This window comes from Chamaea fasciata, unplaced genomic scaffold (genome assembly GCF_029207755.1).
Source record: "Chamaea fasciata isolate MVZ Bird 193981 ecotype frontalis unplaced genomic scaffold, bChaFas1.0.hap1 SCAF_17, whole genome shotgun sequence".
Lineage (NCBI taxonomy): Eukaryota > Metazoa > Chordata > Aves > Passeriformes > Sylviidae > Chamaea > Chamaea fasciata.
In genome coordinates, this window is record NW_027094102.1 from 13,538,125 (window position 1) to 13,552,418 (window position 14,294).

Below are 14,294 nucleotides of genomic sequence, written 5' to 3' on the forward strand. Positions count from 1 at the left end.
GCCGTGCTCTGCCTTGTGCTGCTGCTGAACCCTGAGGCCAAGTCTGCATGTGGTGCCGCGTGCTGCCACTGTTTTCACCCATTCTCTGCCGGCTCCCAGCAGGAAATGTGGGAGGAGAGGCTGCAGCGGACTCTTTTGGAGCTTCTCTGTCCCTCTGTTAGCAGTGTTGTCCCAGGCAGAGTTGGTGCCTGTGCCAGGCCCTGAGCAATGTGGGGACACAGACGTGGCTGTGGCAGGCTGGGGAGGGCACTTCCAGCACAGCCAGTTCAGCCGGTGTTCAGAGCTGCAGCCTCAAGGATGGCCCTTGCCTCCCTCTCCCTGTTTTCTCCACATTTGTCTCCATTACAATCCTTGCTTCTGGGCTTTCTATTTCCGGCGTGTTTTTTGCTTGACGTCGTTTCTCTATTCTTGCTCTCCCTACTGCCCACTCTGAGCCTCAGAAGCAGCCCTGTCCCTGAGGCTCTGTGCATCCATCTTCCAAATCCACACCCTGCAGGACGCAGTGAAGGAGAAGGCAGCTCGAGAGAAGCAGCTGCTGGAAACTGAGGTGTCTGAGCTTCGTGTGCGGCTCCAGAGCTCTGAGAAAAAAGCAGAGGCCATGGTCATACAGTGTAAGGCCCTGAAGATGAAGCTGCGGAATACAAAGGCTCAGAGAGACCAACTAAATGCCAAGAATCAGAAGCTGCTGAAACAGCTGGAGGAAAGTGAGCAAGGTACAGCTTTTTCTCTTCCACCCATTGCCCCATCCTGTCTTGCCAGCGAGGATGTCTGATGCCACACAGAATAAAAGTGCCCAGGGATGGCAGAGGGGGAAAACGATCAGCAGGAGATTTATCCATCCTAGTGCCAGTGGAAGCTTTTTCTCAAGAAAGATGCCATGGCTGGCAGTGCCATCTGGCTGTGCTGTGGCTGATCCCGTGCACAGCTGGTGCCTTTCAGGTGCCCTGTCTGTGCTAAGGAGCTGTAGCTGACTGCCTCAGCTCCGTTCCCCCAAACTCCAAGCCCTGCCAGAGCCTCCAGGCTATTGGCCTGTCTGGAGCAGGGCTGCACAGGCATTCCTGCTCCTTTGTCTCTCTTGGATTGCTCACTCTGCACAAGTCCAGGAGCAAAGACACTTCCCTACTCTTCTGAACCTTGCCCCTTCCATTCCTGCTTTTCTCTCTGCCTGGAAGCTTCCTTCATTTCTGTCAGTTTTGGCGCCCTTGTGGGCTTAGGGCCTGGCAAAGACAGGCAGGCAGAGAAGACAGTGCTGTTGGCTCTGCAGGATGCACATCAGTTTGCTTTTGCTTTGCTTTCCCCCTTCTTGTCCTTCCCCTTCCCTCCTGCAGCAATGTGGAGAGCAGAACACCAGAATACCTCTTTTCAAGATGTCCTGAAGCAAGAGGCTGTGGCTCTTCGTCAGAAGGTGACATCTCTGCAAAGGCAGTTGGAGAGACTGGAGAAGGAAAGGAAGGATGTGCAGGTGAGATTGGCAGATGCTACAAAGGGCCGTTTCCTGGCTATGATTGGACCTTGCCTTACTAGTTCTAAGGAGCTCCTTTTTCCAGTTTAACATTTCTAATTTCATTCTTCTGAAAAAGGAGGAAAAGATATTGTTGTCATGCCAAAGCCAGGTGGTGCTGAGGCTGCTGGTTTTCCTCCAGGTGGGAATTGAGTGCCTTAGAAGTTTTAGTTCTCAATGTCCACACTGTCTCTAGTGACATTGCATAGTTTGGGCAATTTTATTGTCGATGCTGAGATTTCTAAATATCTGGACCTTGGAGGAGTGGTGAGAAGAGCAAGTTTGCTGTTAATAGAAATGTGTTCGGCCTTGGCCATCTGAGAGCAGCCAGTGGGGAGAGAAGAGGGGAAAGCCAAATGCTGATCCAGATAAGGATGTGTGCCTGTGCCCTAGTTCCTTCAGCCCTCGGTCCGGCCCTGGCTAGCTGTGGATCTCAGGGGGGAATCTGGGCTAGGGCGATGATCAAAGACAAAAGGCGCTCTTATTGCTCGTGGGAACAGTCCCACAAGTTTAATGTAGAACTCACACCTTAATGTCTAGGAGGAAAGAGAGGGTGAGATCCCCCGTGCGGGGAGTTTGAAGCCCTAGGGGAGAGGGGGAGGGGAGGGGAGTCTGTTGACCAGTGGGGGCTGACTCAGGGGGAGGGGAGAGATAGAGGGTATCAGGTGAAGAGGGCGCAAAGGTGCACGGGAAGGTGTGACCAGGAACACCCAGTGCAAAACGAACTAACTACTTAGTGCAATACAACGTGCCTGCAAGGGCAGGACTCGTCCTGAGTGGCAGCAGAGAATGACAGACTGGTCTGGCCACGGCTGCTCCAAGAGGGCAGTTGGCCATGGGGATGGTGCCATGGAAACTCTACACAGGAGAGGTGAGAATCCAGTCCTGTTGGGCCCAGCTCCAGGGAATGAAATGCTGGGGGTGGTTGCTCTTCCCTTCCTCCCTGATGGAGAGCACTACCTCGTGGCACTGCCTAAATCCTGCTTGGCATGGACTTGAAATCCAGGCTGCAGTTCTGGCAGCTCGTCCCCAAAGGAACAGGGGAGTGGAGCTGCAAGAGGTCGGGGAAGGGCAGAAAGGAAGCTGGGAGGGGCTGAGTGAGCTGGGAAAGATGCAGCATCAAGGGGGGCCCAGCAAAGGTCTGCGGCATCCCGAGAGGCAGAGAGAGAGGGGCAGCTCGTGCCTGCCCCTGCTGCAGGAGTCCATTTGTGGTATGAAAAGCAAACTGAGAGAGGGAATGAGGGACCCTTTTTCTCCCTGTTTTGGCAGCATGAACGGCAATTGTACGAGCAGAAGGTGAGAGATCTGGAAAAGAAGAATGAAATGCGTGCACCCCACATGCAAAGTTGGAATGACATAACCCAGCAACCAGAAATGGAGAGGGAAGGCATGCAGGAGGACTTGGAGCATGGGGCTGCTGCCACCTTCAATCTGACAGGAAAAGAACTCAAAGGGAGACAGGACGCTCAAGTCCTGAGTGCTGCACCGCACAAGAGTGAAATTGCCAATAGGACTTGGAAGAAAGATTTGGCAATCCCAAAGGGAAGGGCTCCTGACACTGGCATGGGCCAGTCTCATCTCCAGGTAGGCCCTGGCATTGACCTTTAGTCCACTACAACATCCCTGAATTATTCCAATGAGGTTTCCCATAAAGAGGTGGGACTCTACATCCCCGTCAGTCCAGGCCTGCTTGGGCAAGGCAGCCTGGGCTGCAGCAGGCAGCCTTGTCTGTGTGCCTGGCTCCAGCCAGAGACCATTGACCGCCAGACTGTTTCCTGGCATGCCCGGAATGATTGACACAGCTCTGGAGTTTGCTGTTCCAATCAGCTCCAGGCCAAAAGCTGGGCATGGGGAGCTGCTTCTTCTGTGCCCACACAAGGGGCGGGAACACATGGGAACTTGGATTTGGTGTGGAAAGGAATAGAGCAGGTGAGCAGAGTGAGGGACTAAACCCAGCAGAGCTTTGGACCAGTGCCTGAAAAGCGTCTGCACTGCTGGTGCTCAGAGTAAATTGTTTTGGCAGTAGTAGAAGATGTGGTAATTCTGAGTGACGACACGGAGTCAGGAGTAGGGATGTTTGTTGGGAAGGAGCTGTCTGGTCCCAGGAAAGCCAGCAGGGCCTGACACAGCACTTGCAAGGGAGCAGTGCCAGAGGCTTTTGGAGCTCAGGGTATCAGAGCAGCATAGGGCAGATGCTGTGAAACTTTGAGCCCAGAGCACAGGTGCTCCTTGTCCTCTGGCTGCCTGCGAGCTGGCACTGGCTGGCTCTGCACAGGGCTCCTGAGGAAGGGCTCGACCTGTACCTTGTCCTGCTTCCAGGTTTCCCAGCAGCAAGAGTCGTCAAGGAGGGCTCTGGAGCGGCTGCACCGGGAATCCTCTGGCCAAGGGCACACACTGGCCCAGGTGTGCAGAGGGAAGGAGCTGCTGTGCCAGGAGAAGGCTGCCCTTGAGGGCCAACTGGCAGCCGTGGAGCAGCACAGACATGACCTTTCCAAGCAGCTGGCAGAGACCAGGTAAAGGCAGGGAACAGATCCTTTCCAGATGTTTTTACACTCTATGGACAGAATATGGAAGAGTCTCAAGAAAAAAACCCAAAACTATGCCACCATGTGAAGATTATTTTTCTGGCACCTAAAGCCAGCAAAGCTCTCGTGAGCCTTGGGCTCCTGTTTGTGCCGCTGAGCACACTCCTGTGGGAAGTCCAAAGCAAGCCACCCACCCTGAATTGAGTAGTAGTTAAACCATGCAGATGTTGAGTGAAACCACACGTGTCTCTTGGGTTTGGTTCCTGGTTCTGGGCATTGAATATCCCTCATTCCTAACAAAGTAGCTTGACATGATCCCGATCTCTGGAACTGAAGATTCATCTTCAGCATTCCAGGCTCTTACCTTTGGACATTGGGAGTAGCACGAAGCCAGAGGCTGCTGCTGAATGTCTTGAGGGCCTTCTGCTTCCAAGCACACTCTTGAGAAGTGTGGGGCAGGTCCTAGAACTGCTTAGAGAGCAGCAGGAAAAGCTCTTTGGAATTCTCAACAGCCTCTGAGGATTCTTGCTGATTGTTGATGGGCAGCCACCTGCCAAACCCGCCAAGGCCCCTTTGGATGGTCCCTCGCACTCTGTAAAGGTGGACAAGTCACTTGGGCTACTGCCTGCTTAGCCAGCAACACTAAAACAAAGCTGGCAAGTCTACTCCTTGACTTTGCAAGAGTTTAAACTGCAGTCTCTTCATTCAGGTAGTTGTTGTTCAGAGAAAAATCCGTGTGTTCTGATTTTTTACAAGTGCTGCCATGGCCATGAGATTTTACTGTATCATGCAAAGTAGTTTGCAAGTCTCTTAAAGACAGGGTGTCTGGAAGATGATGTACCTTCATGTCCATTATCAAGAGCATTACAGCGTCAGGAGTCAGCCAGGACAAGAATCTGTTCTGTCCCCCAGCAGAGCAGCTTAGAAGTGCTGAGGAGAGAAGGGCTGTGAGCAGGGGCTGGGCTTTCGCTCGCCAGCCCGGCCTGTTTGGGCGCAGCTACCCAGTGTCATAGGTCAGGAACAGCAACTGAAGGCTTGGCTCTTGAAGTCAAGCTGGGCTGGGCTGTCTGTGCTGTGCCAGGCCATAAGGAAGGCCTGGGCACTCCCTCAGAGGGCCCTGCTTTGCCATTGAAATGGCACAAATGTGCCTTCTCTGGACGACTTTCCATGCCTCCCATTTTTCATACTCAGGTGTGGGGATCTTGAGCCATGTTGTCCTGGAATACCTGACTGTGGGAGTCAGGAGCAAGCAACTCATGTCTCTCCATATTTGCAACTTGTAGATCACAGAACCCGTGCCTCAGATCGCTGGAAGAAAAGAACCTGGCACTGAACACTCAGGTGACTGAGCTTCGTTCTGCTCTTCAGGAGACCCTGCAGCTCTGTTCTGAATATAGAAGAGAAGTGGACGAGCTCCACGCCCTGGTAAGCAGTGCACTGGCATCCTCTTCTCCAGGGACACGCACCACCACCTTTGGCTGGGAGGCCCCAAGCTCTTTTCCCTCCCAGCAGCATCCACTGCTGCCGTGCTCTGCCTTGTGCTGCTGCTGAACCCTGAGGCCAAGTCTGCATGTGGTGCCTTGTGCTGCCACTGTTTTCACCCATTCTCTGCCGGCTCCCAGCAGGAAATGTGGGAGGAGGGGCTGCAGCGGACTCCTTTGGAGCTTCTTTGTCCCTCTGTTAGCAGTGTTGTCCCAGGCAGAGTTGGTGCCTGTGCCAGGCCCTGAGCAATGTGGGGACACAGACGTGGCTGTGGCAGGCTGGGGAGGGCACTTCCAGCACAGCCAGTTCAGCCGGTGTTCAGAGCTGCAGCCTCAAGGATGGCCCTTGCCTCCCTCTCCCTGTTTTCTCCACATTTGTCTCCATTACAATCCTTGCTTCTGGGCTTTCTATTTCCGGCGTGTTTTTTGCTTGACGTCGTTTCTCTATTCTTGCTCTCCCTACTGCCCACTCTGAGCCTCAGAAGCAGCCCTGTCCCTGAGGCTCTGTGCATCCATCTTCCAGATCCACATACTGCAGGACACAGTGCAGCAGATGGAGGCTACCCAGGCAGCTCGAGAGAAGCAGCTGCTGCAGCAGCTGGAGGAGTCCCGAGCAAGAGAACGGCGCTTGAAGGACTCTGTGCAAGTGCTGCGGGCTGCAGTGTCCCAGCTGCGTGTGAGTCTCCAGAAGGTCAAGACAAAGAAGCCTGAATCAACTACTGAGCCCAGGAGAACTGGCGAGCAGGTAAAGTGCGCTGCCTGTGCAGAGCCTCGGGGCTGCTCTGGAACACAACATGTTAGCCCAGGCAGTGCTTTGGAGATCTCTGCTTGTTTCCTTGCCTCTCCCTGTGCCTGCTGTGGGCACACCCTTCTGTTTGTTCTCTCTCTTGTGGCAGCCCATGGCTTTAACAAAGGCACCTTCACTCTGCTGCCTCTCTGGCCCCGTGTCCCCAGACACTCACTGACCTCTCTTGCACAGCCCCCAGAGAGAGCTTTTTGCCCCCAGTGTTGTCTGGTGCAATTCAGAGTCTCAGAGCAGAGATCTCCATGCCTTGATGGCCACAGATCCTTTTGCTCCACGCTTGCTGACAGGTTTCTGTGACCCTTTCTCCCATCCAACATGCTGGTGGAACCTGAAGGGAGAAGAATCAGAACTTTTAGGAGAGTGTTCCCCCCAGACACTTTATGTTGCCTGTCTCCCAGTCTGACCGGCAGACTATATCGGCGTCTCAGGAAGAGTCCTTCAGTAGCTCAGAGGAGCAGTAGCCCTTGTGCTGAGGCACAGCCTGTGGAGAAAGGGGTCAGTGGCCCAAGTCTGTGCTTTGGAAATCAGAGCTGGGTTCCTAAATGCTGTCGGAACTCTCTCTAATAGACCTGTGGTGGCTGAGGGATGTACGTGGGAAGGGTTTGCCAGCCATGAAGTGGAGCTGTTGATCCTCTGAGCTCTGTTGAGGGGCAGTCTGGGAGCCTGTTCCTTTCCCCTTCCCCAAGGGCAGAGTGTTGGTGAGGGCTGGACTTGGAGGCTGTGTCTGCCCCGACAGCCGGTTCCGTGGGGCTGCGGATGCTCCTGCCAGCGTGGGCTTGTCTGAGCCGGGCCTTTGCCTCTTCCAGGTGTCCCTGCTGCAGTCACAGCTGGCCCGGGACCAGCAGGACCACCTGGAGAGCTGTGCAGGGAGCAGGCAGGACGCTCCTGTTGAGTCACAAGGTGCAGAAAGGACCTCCTTGCTTCCTCGACTTCTCAGAGAAGAGCCCGGACGCCGCTGGATGCAGCCATAGACTTAGTCAGTAGTTTGTGTTTAAAGGATAGTATAGGTGTAATTGAACCTTTATATAACTGTGTTCCATGGCACGAAGGTTGTATTTGTAGGCAAATAAAGAGTTTATTATGGTCATGATTAAATGAAAAGATCTTTCTCAGAATTACTTACTACCCAGTACAGAGAACTATAGCTTCCAGTATAGTGAGTTCTATTTGAAGCAACATTGAAGCAATTCCCTTCAAGCCAGCAAAACCAGTTCTTAAGTAAAGACTGATCACCCAAACCAATGACCATGGGCAAATCTCAGGTTTGGTTTTCTTTTCCCGAGATTCAGGTGGTGGTTCGAGTGGGCCCTTTTTGCCCTCTGAAGGCCCCGAGCCAGACGCGAGAAAAAAGCGGAGTCTTCAAGGTCTTTTTCTCTTTGGTTTCTCGCGTTGTTTATTAGTTTCTTATCTTACAATTTTCTCTGTGCCCGGCTGAGATGTTCACAGCTGCTCGGACACAGGACGACTCCCCCCGCCATGGGAGGTCGCTGCCTTTTATACAGATAACTACCTGTCTATTATTTGCAATTATGTGCCAATGCCTATTACCTACACTAAAGGGGTCAACTCTACTCTGACCCAATCTGCTTAAACTACTTTGTGCCACCGTCACCAGGAGATGGACGCCAGGGGAGAAGAAGGAAGAACTCAGGGCAACACCCTAAATCCTCCATCTTGTTCTCCATGCACCTACATACTAAGAATCCTAAAACTACAAAATTTTCCACCCTGCGACACACTACACTACTGTCAGTTACGTCTTTGTGACTTGTAATTCTTCTCTCAGTGTTAGAAGCTTTTTTGCATGGACTGAAGTCAAAGACAGTGTCTCTCTGGGCTCTGTGCCAGGGTCTCCAACCCCCCTGTACAGATTCCAGACCCCCCTGTACAGATCTCTAACCCTCTTGCTAGGGTCCCAGACCTCTCTGCCGAGGTCTGTGGCCTCCCAGGGTGCCCAAAGGAATGCCCTGGACTCCAACAGGCAAACACTTCTCTCTGCCTCAAGGAGTGACCTTAGGGGCATCCTCCCTCCAGGGAGGAATGTGCAGAAGGGAAACATGTGACATGAACCACTTTGGTGAGGGCAGGAGAAACCTGCCATGTGTGGAGCTTTTCCATTTGTCCTTAGGAAACTGCAACCTGTTTTTTCTCAGAGTCACAGAACCTCAGGCTGGGTGAGGCACCTCTGGAGGTCACCTTGCCCAGCCCCTGCTCCATCAGAGCCACCCCAGGGGTGAGATGCCCTGAGCCTGCTCTGCTCCAGGCTGGGCAGTCCCAGCTCTCTCAGCCTCTCCTCATGGCAGAGATGCTCCAGTCCCCCCATCACCTTCATGGCCCTGTGCTGGCCTCTGTCCAGTCTGTCCCTGTCTCCTCTACTGGGCAGCCCAGCTCTGGGCCCAGCACCCCAGGGCTGGCCTCACTGGTGGGGAGCAGAGGGGAAGGATCCCCTCCCTTCACCAGCCGAGTCACAGCTCCCAGTGCAGCCCAGGGCTCTGTTCTGCGTTGCTGCAGGAGCACACTGCTGGCCCATGGGCATCCTGGTGCCCAGCAGGACCCTGCCTAACCTCAGTTTTCCACCCCAGAAGATACGGGTGCCTGTGGTTGTTCCTTCCCAAGGACAGCACTCAGCACTTGGCGTTGAACTGTCACCCTTGAACTGTCGTCCCTGTGGATGGCAGCACGTCTCTCTGGCACATCAGCCACTCCTCCCGGTTTTGTGGGAGCGCACACTCTGCCCCATCCCCCGCTTTGCTAACAAAGGTGTCAGAAAGGACTGGAGTCAGCACCGTCCTCCAGGGTACACTGCTCGTGCCACTGACCACCAGGGATCCAAGAAGGTAGATTTTTCTGCAAGGCATCTTTGCTTGTATGTAAATCTTGAGAAAGAATTGGCAGGATTTACATCAGGGATTTCTGCTCCATATCTTATGTGGGAAAAATGTAATGATCCATGCTCCCTCTCACTGGTGGTGGGTAAAGTGGTCCTGTTGTTGGTGACAGTGGATGCCAGCTGCATAGGAACTGTGCCAGACAGGTGTGACATACTGTGGGAAGGAGGACTCTGAGGAAGATAAAATCCGGGGCGTAGAGATCACTCAAAGGCTATTCCACAAACCATGGAAGCTCCTGTTTTGTGGAGGTCAGGAACAATTCCTAGGCAAGGGCTGAAACTGTGCTTCTGTGAGTTCTTTTCCCTCCTAGGTCAATTCTTCCATTAATGACAGCAGATTGTCCTGGTTTAAAAGACAGATGTCTGCCAAGAAAGCTGGGAATCTTCCTGAAATGGAAAGATAGCCCCCTCCCTCTAATTTATTATAACTTGAAATTGCAGGGCTTCCAGGCAAAGATCTGGGAAAAGGAATAACAGTTCTTTCCTGGAATACATGTATACACATGTGTAACAAGAGAGAATGAACAACAACAGCCCCCCAAAGCAGGAACAGACTTTTCCCACCCATTAAGCAGTTCTCACTTTGCTGTAGTTATGCCCCACCTGGGCAGAGGGCACCGTTGGCTCAGGCAGCTTCAGGGGGCCACTGATGCGAGCTCTGAGCCATCCCAGGGGTTAAGGGCAGCCTCAGGGAGAGAGAGAAGGTGGGGGCCTGGTTTTCCCAGGTTCTCACCTGTCTGTTGCAGCATCCTGGCGATGGCAGCTCTGGTGAGGTTCCAGGCAAACAGCAGCTGGGGCTCCCTCTCTCCAGAGAGGGAGAGAATAGGTGGGGTGGTCTGGTTTCCCCCGAAGCACCCATGCAGATGGTGAGGGTCTTCCTTGCGATGGCAAGTGTCGAAAAGTCCCTGTCAACCAACAGCTGCTGCAAGCAACCGGCTCGCCTGTGGGTGGCAAGGAGAATTCTGAAGCAGTGCTGGGTCCAGCACCAAAACCTGCCCAAACTGCCCTGCTCCCAGCATAGCCGGCTGGTTCTTCCTCAGCAAGGCAGCGCCCGATCCAGCCCGCCCTGCCTGGAGCCTTCCAGTGGAGTGGGAGGGTCACTGGCCAGTTCTTTTGTATTTCAGTTGCCCCTCATTCATTCCCCAGGGCCATCAACTGCCCTCTCCTTGCCACATCTCCCTTCTCAGGTCACATATGGGAGAAAATTCACTAAACACACCCCCCCCGCCTCCAAACCCACAACATTTTCCATCCTGAATTTTTTCCCATGCCAACATGTTACATCAAACTTTGACTTTTAAACTATACACATATGTTGCAGACAGGTAAAAGATGTTATAAAAGAAAAGTCTTATGAAATATGGATTAGGCCCCGCTACTTTAGCTAAGTGCAGATAACTCACAAGTTCTCATACAAAACAATCTTGAGCATGAAAAGTTCATTAGCGCAACAATCTATTCTTGGGGAGAAAAATAAGTGCATCTGCATAAACATTAGATCTGCTCCATGAAAACGCACAAAGGAAAAATGTAAACAACCTGAACCTTAGCAGACGCAAATCACCCTCTGACCAAGAAATGAAGTAGCAAGAAAACTACCAACCAGTGGCTTGTAGTTTTGTAGGGTTGTTGCACCCAAGGTCTGTGAAAACTGTATAAATTGAGTTAAGTGCATAAAGACTTGGCTTTTCCTGCATAAAGAAAATGGAGTCTCAGCTGACTTATTTCAACATACATCCATGTATTATCCTAATTATATACATCCATACATACATGCAGATATGGATAGAGGCACAATGTCTCAGGCAATTCACCCAAAACCAAGATCCCCCTGAGATATACATCGTGTTTCTCCATCTTTCCGCATCACCCACCAAGTGCAACCTGGTCCCTGAACAAAGACAACCCCAGCAATGGGTTTGTCTTTCCTCAAGGCAGAATTAACCCAAACAGTCTTTCCTAGCATACCTCTCATAGGCACCACCAGAACCTTGTCTCCACCTGCCGTACACGGGGGTTGGGATCGGGAATGGCCAGCTTGGTTGCTGGAACCTCCGGTGTTAAGTAACCGTGTAGCCTTTGCTAAATGCACGTCCCACTCCTTGAAGGTCCCACCCCCCCATTGCCTTCAAGGTTCTTTTTAAGAGTTCATTGCACTGCTCAACTTTCCTGGCAGATGGTGCATGGTAGGGGATACGGTCTACCCACTCAATGCCGTGTTCTCTAGCCCAGGTGTTTATAAGGCTATTCCTGAAATGAGTCCCATTGTTGGACTCAGTTCTCTTGTGGGTACCATGCCTCCAAAGGACCTGCTTTTCAAGACCCAGGATGGTGTTCCGGGCAGTAGTGTGACCGGCTAGGTCTCCAGCCATCCACTGGTGGCTTCTACCACTGTGAGCATGTAGCACTTGCCTTGGTGGGTCTGGGGCAGTGTAATGTAATCAGTCTGCCAGGCTTCCCCATACTTATGTTTGGAGCACGGCCCCCCATATCACAGGGGCTTCACTCACTTTGCTTGCTTGATCTGAGCTCACATCTCACAAGCAGGGATAACCTGGGAGATGCTGCCCATGCTTAGATCCACCCTTCGGTCTCGTGCCTACTTATAGGTGGCATCTCTGCCCTGATGGCCTGAGGCATCAGGGCCCATCAAGCAAGGAACAATTGTCCCGTGTGTTGCCAATCCAAATCTATCTGTAACACCTCGATTTTTGCAGCCCGATCCACCTGCTCGTTGTTTCAGTGTTCCTCATTAGCCCAACTCTTGGGGACATGGGCATCTACCTGCAGACTTTCACAGGTAGCTTCTCTACCCAAATGGCAATGTCTTGCCATTCGTCAGTGTCGTGGTTTGAAAGCAAAATAAATGAGAGGCTCCAAGTCAGAGATACATTTTAATAGGAAGAAAGGAAAGAAAGTAAAATAAAATAGATGCAATAATACAGAAGACCACTGACAGAGTCAGAATACAACTTGAGCAGGGTGATGGAAGCAGTCCAGGTGAGGTGGTCTTCCTGAAGCAGTGATCCCGTAGAAAGGTCTGGTAGCTCTGGTCCTCTGGGAATCCAGTGGGTAAGGGCTGCTTGTACTGTCCCACATCCCAGATTATATCCAGGCTGGAATGCTTGGTTCCTCCCCCTGGGCGGAGCATCTCACAATGGGATGATGAGTCATGCAGGGGGTCCCTGATGGCCCATTAAACAGAGATAGCTCCTGGAGGGAGTTCTCCATGAGTCATGGGCAAGGCATTTGATGGGCCATTAAGAGAAGGTAATGGCCCAGAGGGAGGGGGTCTGGAAAAACACTGCCCCACCTGGATTCAACAGTTCATGAAGATGGTGATAGAATACTCGGTGCACATCCTATACTACAACCCAGGACAATTTTATAGCCTTCCTGGCCGGGGCGGTCCCTGTCCCCTTTCCCATTGCCTGGGTACAAGGGAACTTCCACTCTCTCCCACTGCCTACTCTTCTGTCCCCTCCCCTCTCATCCTACTGCCTTTTTAGTCAGATCTTCAACCCCACCCCTCTCCCAGCTCACAGCAACACGCAACAAACCATCCAGAACATATCCAAGCCACAAAGAGCAACACACGGAACCAACAACTTTCCTTCTTTAACTTAAGAACCTTTTGGCTTCAGCAAAATATCACCTCATCCTCAAAATCCCATAAAGTCTTTATTCCTCTTCCCCAAGTTCAGGAGTTTAGCATGACCTTGGCTGAGGAGCAGTCCATGTCAATTAATAAAGCTTACTAAAAAATTTCAATGGATTTATCTAGTGGCAATTGTGGATCATGTGTTTTACAGAGGGCACATAGTACGGGGGGACATGGATAGGTGGATCAGGAAATTCCCGGTATCATGCCAGTACCTCAGCCAAGGGAGAAAGGCAATGAGGAGAAAAGAAGGTTACTTGCTCCAGTTAATTGAGAAAGACCCCGTTGGATGCAGGCCTGATGGACATTGTCCCTTTGTTTGACTCCAGGGACTTTTACAGGACTCCTCTGCCTCCTTTGTGGACACGAACCTCTAGCGATGTGAATTTTACGCTCTGGGGGGTGGGAGCGGAGGGCGCCGGATCTCCCCTACCTGGGGAGGGAGGAGAATAAACCAGTGGAGAGCAGTCCAGACTGGGGCAGCTGGGGAAAATTCAGAGTCACTGGGGCCCACTGGGAGCCAGGCAGGGCAGGGGCGGGAGCGATCGGCCAGGGGCCGGCGGGGAGAAGTTCCCGCCTCAGCCGAAGCCCCTCAGGGACTGACAGTGGGGGGGCGGCGGCTCCCGCCCAACCCGCGGGCGGGGAAAAGTGCCCTCAGGGATTGGCTGGGCGGGATGGGGGCGGGGCAGGAGCGGGCCCCGCCTCAGACAAACTCCCCTCAGGGAGCGGCTGGGCCGGGACCCAAAACAGCCTCAAAACCTCCTCAAAATTTCAACAAGACTGACACAAACGGAATACGTGTGAATAACTGTGAAATACTCAAGGCTATATTTTTGTTATATTTAAACAATGGCGGGGGGAAAAGGCAGATTGCGCACTCAAAGGTGGCAAAACCAAGAAAACCTCCAAAACACCTTTAAGAGTCCCTGGAAGTGAAGTAAAGTTGACTAGAAGCATAATGAATATGAAAAAATATAAATCAGTTAAAGCCAGAGTTAACGTATAATAAAAAAATGGGGGCGTGTAGAATGGGGCTTGGGGTGCTAAAAGGCCTCCAGAAAGCACCAAAAGACCCCAAGCACCACGTTCCCCTCATGTCTGGCATGGCTGTGCAGCAGCTCAAGTACAAGAGTCCTCCAGTAGCTCTGGAAGGGAAGTAGAGGGTGCTAAAAATGGGCAGGAGACAATGTTTCCTCCTTAATTGCCTTTATTACAAAGGGGCTGGGTCAGAGGCATGCCCTACACCGGCCGCTGGGGAGTCTCGCTTCCACCGCTGAGGAGGTGGTGCCGAGTCGGTGCTGCGGAGACCGCTGCAGATCCGGGAGTTCGCTCAGCACACGGGAGCCCTCAGGAACTCCTTGGGGCTCCTCGAGTCTAGGGGTGTCTTTCCCTCGGAGTGTCTTTGAGGTCATGGCCAGACACCAGGATCAG

At 52.5% G+C, this 14,294-nt stretch overlaps 1 protein-coding gene across 1 annotated transcript; it reads left to right on the top strand.

The window, feature by feature from the left end:
- The first annotated feature begins 4,858 nt into the window (after positions 1–4,858).
- Positions 4,859–7,392, top strand: LOC136298498 (chromosome partition protein Smc-like). The gene is made up of 4 exons (XM_066199238.1): positions 4,859–4,863; positions 5,310–5,451; positions 6,031–6,252; positions 7,119–7,392. Exons 1-4 carry the CDS (start codon positions 4,859–4,861, stop codon positions 7,281–7,283), a joined length of 534 nt encoding a protein of 177 aa, XP_066055335.1. The 3' UTR covers positions 7,284–7,392.
- Positions 7,393–14,294: the final 6,902 nt, after the last annotated feature.